At 35.9% G+C, this 5,346-nt stretch overlaps 4 protein-coding genes across 5 annotated transcripts; 1 reads left to right on the plus strand and 3 right to left on the minus strand.

Annotated features, from left to right (window-relative positions):
• Nucleotides 1-89: 89 nt before the first annotated feature.
• On the minus strand, nt 90-1,477 carry LOC129572762 (proteasome subunit beta type-7-like). The gene is made up of 5 exons (XM_055452862.1): nt 1,274-1,477; nt 992-1,171; nt 629-921; nt 376-554; nt 90-294 (listed from the first exon to the last, which is right to left on the minus strand). Exons 1-5 carry the CDS (start codon nt 1,363-1,365, stop codon nt 172-174), a joined length of 867 nt encoding a protein of 288 aa, XP_055308837.1. The 5' UTR covers nt 1,366-1,477; the 3' UTR covers nt 90-171.
• Nucleotides 1,478-1,739: 262 nt separating this feature from the next.
• Nucleotides 1,740-2,928, plus strand: LOC129572763 (CDAN1-interacting nuclease 1-like). Its single transcript, XM_055452863.1, has 3 exons — nt 1,740-2,089; nt 2,157-2,645; nt 2,750-2,928. The coding sequence occupies exons 1-3, from the start codon at nt 1,878-1,880 to the stop codon at nt 2,889-2,891; spliced, it is 843 nt and encodes a 280-aa protein (XP_055308838.1). The 5' UTR covers nt 1,740-1,877; the 3' UTR covers nt 2,892-2,928.
• On the minus strand, nt 2,843-4,405 carry LOC129572764 (uncharacterized). Of its 2 annotated transcripts, none has more exons than XR_008688495.1 (3): nt 4,013-4,404; nt 3,759-3,952; nt 2,843-3,700 (listed from the first exon to the last, which is right to left on the minus strand). XR_008688495.1 is itself a non-coding variant. In XM_055452864.1 (3 exons), exons 1-3 carry the CDS (start codon nt 4,152-4,154, stop codon nt 3,307-3,309), a joined length of 684 nt encoding a protein of 227 aa, XP_055308839.1. In that variant the 5' UTR covers nt 4,155-4,405; the 3' UTR covers nt 2,843-3,306. The 2 variants fall into 2 exon arrangements, 1 of the variants encoding a protein (XP_055308839.1); XM_055452864.1 differs by having other exon boundaries at nt 2,843-3,654; nt 4,013-4,405.
• Nucleotides 4,406-4,750: 345 nt separating this feature from the next.
• Nucleotides 4,751-5,340, minus strand: LOC129572765 (proteasome subunit beta type-7-like). The gene is made up of 3 exons (XM_055452865.1): nt 5,290-5,340; nt 5,037-5,215; nt 4,751-4,955 (listed from the first exon to the last, which is right to left on the minus strand). Exons 1-3 carry the CDS (start codon nt 5,327-5,329, stop codon nt 4,833-4,835), a joined length of 342 nt encoding a protein of 113 aa, XP_055308840.1. The 5' UTR covers nt 5,330-5,340; the 3' UTR covers nt 4,751-4,832.
• Between the last annotated feature and the right edge of the window lie 6 nt (nt 5,341-5,346).

Genomic DNA, 5,346 nt, shown 5'->3' on the forward strand with positions numbered 1-5,346 from the left:
TGTGGAAATTCGTTATCTTAATGGAAATTTTTGATTCAATGATTCATTGAAGTTAAAATTTTTCTTTACAATGAAATAAACATCTGAAATTAATACCATTTAGCAGGCTAATAGCCCTATTTTTTATTATGTTTTAGTATAGAAAATTTAAAATGCCATGAAAATATTGAATCAAGCTGTGTCCATCGGTGTGGCGCTGCTGGATGCGATTGGAATAACGGTCTCTTCAATGTCGAATTGATGGATTTTTGTGTCGAGAACGGCTGTTGTACCCAGCTTGAAGTCATAGTTTAACTGAAAAGAAGATATTTTCGTTACATCATTTTCATGAAAATGGTTAAATACAGACAATAAATGAATTCCCCAAAAACTTACAGCACGAACTCCTTTCTCATTGGCATATTCATAACCACGCAAATATTCGACGGTGCCTTTTTTGATAACGCACAAATCGATGTTTGAGCCCGAACCAAGATCATTGAATACACCCGAAGCGATTGCATCGCGAACCAATTTTTTGGCTTCTTCTTCTTCCATATCCGGTCGCCAACGATCTGTTAAAAGTCGCATATAATTATTTAGATTAAGACGTACCAAATTGCAACACTTATTTGTACAAGTTACGCACCTTCAAAAACAGCCATAGCAGCCAAACTGCCGGAACCCATGGTAGTGTATGGCAATCGGTCTGTTGATCCGTGTGGATGAATGGAATAGATGTGTGGTCCACTGATGTCAACACCTCCCAATACCAAAGCAGCACTAACGTGGCCTTGATAACGGAATAGCATCCGTTTCAACAGTGTATTGGCTGTTGTAACACGAACTTCACGACCGGTGTTCAATCGAAGCAATTCCAATTGCGATGAAATCATATTTGTCATCATTTCTGTATCAGCTGCTGTTCCAGCACCGCAACAGCTAAAAAACGATTGAGACGCATTTAGACAATTGTCCGGCGCATTTTGGATGTGATGAAATACTTGTATACTACATGTTCTTGGCTAAAAAGTGGATTTTCTCGCAATTCTTGTCGGCTACGATTGGTCCTTCTGTGGCTCGGGTGTCAGCACCAAGAACGACACCATCCTTGAAAATGATTCCCACGATTGTTGTGCCCGTTTTAATTGATTTTGGCTCTTTGAAACCATTCTTGATTAACATTTCATTGCTAAAATATAAACAAATTCATAAATTTGGTATGGGAATTGAGGTTAAGTTTTCCCTGAAATGACAATGCACAAATCACACTTTCTAAAATTGAATTTCATACCGTCGACAATTCTCGAAATTAAAACCTGATCGTCCGTAATCAGCAAATACTTTTCCATCTTCCAATAGTTCATAGCTCGAAATTGCTGCCATTTTTCGGATTTGTAAGTTTTTCAACTGTGATGATATGAAACAAATGCAATTTGATGAATGTTATACCGTCGCTCACTGACAACAAATATCTTAGAACGCCGAAATGTGTCAAATCATTCGTTCCAACATAAAATGTTTACCCACTAGCGACCTCTTTGATCTCAATCGGGAAATGAACGCATGGAATAATCATATTTGTTTGTGTTTTAAAGAATTTCGATGTGAAAGTCCCACATTTTTGATTTTATTCAGATTTACCATTGAAACTGAAGAAAAAAAATTTTCTCTCTAAATTCTAGTGATATGTCATTGATAAAAACTCAAGTATTTGAGTTAGCAGGACTGAAAGTAAACTATCCGGTTCATTCATTCAAATTTTGACAGCTCAACCGGTAAGCCGTATTAGAGAAATGTCAGATACTCGCAATAATTGTAAACAGTATTGAATCGAAACACTTATTCTGTTGCAAATATCTGATGGATTCAAAAGTGAAAGAAGTTATCGTCCGAAAATGGTTGTGATTAGTACAGAAACGTATGAACAAATTTGTGAATTCTGCACAAAATTCAGGGGGCTTACCATTCATTGTGAACAAGAGTTGCGGAAATTTTTCAGCCATATCGATCCACAAGTTTTATCAGCGATTTTATCAAAGGAATGGCAAAAACACATAAAACAATGGCATCATAGGATTGCACGATCTGGAGCAGACTTGTTAAGAGAGTAAGCTTCTTGTATTTTCAAATTTATTCGATTGAATTCAATATTCACTGGGTTCTTTACATTTAAGGTACAAACAACAATCTGGAGCAAGGGGCGACCCATTTATTTTACTGCAAATTGCCACACGTGAAAACTTTTCACCGGTTTCTCTGTGCCGCATTTTGCTGAGCATGGGATTTGAGGGAAAACCGAAATCAGTAACCAATGAAATGATGAAACATCCATACTTAATTCCTGACCCTCTGTTGGCGTTGAATGTTCTGAATTGTCTCCACAATGACAAGTCTGATGGTCCATTGACTGATTTAAAACGACAAACCATTGGTGAAGATTATGAAGTGCGATTGAAAAAAATGGCCTCAGATGCGGGCTTGGAGTTTCATGACGAAGTGCATTTGAGACGATATGGATATGACAAGACACCGGATTTAAAATTGGCCGTACCTTGTATGTACAAAGGAAAGATAATCAATTGGATCGAGAGCAAGGCATCATTCGGCGATATGACTTCACATCGGCAATATGTGAACGATCAATTGTCTAGCTACGGAAATAGGTACTTTTTCTTGATATTTCTATCGAAACATGCTTGACTCTGCTTGAATAAATGGAAAACGAAACTCGCTGACAATTTTATTCAAAAATGTGATTTATTTTCAGATTTGGCAACGGAATAATAATTTATTGGCTTGGATATTTGGATCAAGTAGCGAAATGCCCTGAAAACAAAGACTTTATCATTGTAACAGACGATTTTCCCAAAAAAGAAGATTTAATTGTGTTAAATCTGCCTTTTAAATGACAATGTATATATTCGAAATAAACGTTTAATAATTTTACTTTTTGGTTTACGTAATGAACATACAATGAAATTAGTTGTTTGCAGCAAGTTTATAGCTTGTATTGTATTCAATTAATCAATCTATATGGGGAACTTGTTGATTGGAATCATCTGAGTGTGTCTATTGACATAATTTTGAATTAACTGGAATCGAACAATAATGAAATCGCACGAAATAATGAATCATAAGCAAGAAATAATTATTATTTAGTTATAAGTGCAACAATAACCTGAATAGAATTCGGAGAATTTAAATAAGTCAGCTAAGCAATTTATTGTATATAGTCTTTAAGTGCATGAATAAAATCGTCAGTCTTTAATCAACCATCGACTACAATTCACCTGTCTTTTAATGACAACTTCTATCACACAGAACTTAGTCAGAGTGACTGAAAACAGGTTCACGGCTGTTACTGTTTTCATTCAAATGGAAGTCTGATGATGAAATAGGTGATGGTTCTGATGGTTCACCTGGGCTGGGTGTTTGCAAATGCGGTGATGCTTGTGTTAATATACCTGTATTTTCGGAATCATTTGATTCTGACGAGTGCGATAAGAGCGGAGATCGTGCGACCGGTGTATTGATTGAAACAGAGCCAAAGGCCTGGTTGGAAGGGCCTGCTTGATTGACATCAAAAGCCGAATCATTTGCTTCTGATGTGTGTGATGGCTGCGGAGATCGTGTCATCGATTCATTGATTGAACTAGAGCCGCCACTATCATCCTGTGAATGTTCATATTATTTAATTCCCAATTCGAAATTCGTTGAACTGAAATATCAAAAAATCATTTGCAAAAAGGCCGAACACAAATATATATTGATCCTACCTGCTGTTGAACAACTCGGACGACCGCATCATTTTCAAGGTTTTTGAAAACAACGCAACAACCATCGTCAAATTTTAAAAACCCGAACCCATTTTGATACAGAATGGTTAAAATGTGCGCACCTTTCTCCATTGTTATTGGCACTTTGAACTGAATATGGTTGATTGATTGCGTTTGCCAATGAATCAGGCAATCTGTTAAAAAGCGAAAATACTTTTGCATTGGAATCGCAATATATACAGAGTTTCATTTACCTGTTAACATAGCGATGAATTGTTTAGGAGATTGAAAATCTCTTTCACATACTATTTCGATTTCAATGTAACGTTCTTTGCAACTCTTTCCGAATTTTTCCCCAATTTTAGAATTCGCTATTAATGTGTTATTGCCAGACATATTTCTATTTAAAATCTAAAAAAGCGATTTGGAAGCGATATAGATATGAACAATGTATTTGATGACGTTTAATGACTCAATGTAAACATTCGCCTGAGAATTTTTAAAATTTATGCAATTATTCACGTTTATTTATTAAAAATGTGTTAAATTGATATGATTTTTTGCTTGAATACAAGTGGGATTCCTTTTTTTAGAAGAAACTTGTAGTTAGTTGTCACACAGGGAAAAACGAGAATCGGTAAAATACTTGTTATGTTGACAGCTTACCGCTGTCGCCATGTTTACGCTTCCAGTGGTCGTTCGTACTACAACAATTGGAATATTCCATATTGGAAGCGATTGTTTGGTCTGCCGCTAAACCTGATTGATTCCGACTAAAAATAGATGTTCACTGTAAATTTTACGAGTTCACTTACTCAATTTCTTGCGAAACAGAAATTGAACTGTTGGATTTCCATTTTCAATACTGGAAAACCGTCAAGTTTGAATGGAATTGATGTGAAATGTGGAAATTCGTTATCTTAATGGAAATTTTTGATTCAATGATTCATTGAAGTTAAAATTTTTCTTTACAATGAAATAAACATCTGAAATTAATACCATTTAGCAGGCTAATAGCCCTATTTTTTATTATGTTTTAGTATAGAAAATTTAAAATGCCATGAAAATATTGAATCAAGCTGTGTCCATCGGTGTGGCGCTGCTGGATGCGATTGGAATAACGGTCTCTTCAATGTCGAATTGATGGATTTTTGTGTCGAGAACGGCTGTTGTACCCAGCTTGAAGTCATAGTTTAACTGAAAAGAAGATATTTTCGTTACATCATTTTCATGAAAATGGTTAAATACAGACAATAAATGAATTCCCCAAAAACTTACAGCACGAACTCCTTTCTCATTGGCATATTCATAACCACGCAAATATTCGACGGTGCCTTTTTTGATAACGCACAAATCGATGTTTGAGCCCGAACCAAGATCATTGAATACACCCGAAGCGATTGCATCGCGAACCAATTTTTTGGCTTCTTCTTCTTCCATATCCGGTCGCCAACGATCTGTTAAAAGTCGCATATAATTATTTAGATTAAGACGTACCAAATTGCAACACTTATTTGTACAAGTTACGCACCTTCAAAAACAGCCATAGCAGCCAAACTGCCGGAACCCATGGTAGTGTATGGCAATC

The sequence above is a fragment of the Sitodiplosis mosellana genome, unplaced genomic scaffold (assembly GCF_009176505.1).
Source record: "Sitodiplosis mosellana isolate CC-2019 unplaced genomic scaffold, AAFC_SMos_1.0 Smas_scaffold_5475, whole genome shotgun sequence".
In the NCBI taxonomy this organism is placed as follows: Eukaryota; Metazoa; Arthropoda; class Insecta; order Diptera; family Cecidomyiidae; genus Sitodiplosis; species Sitodiplosis mosellana.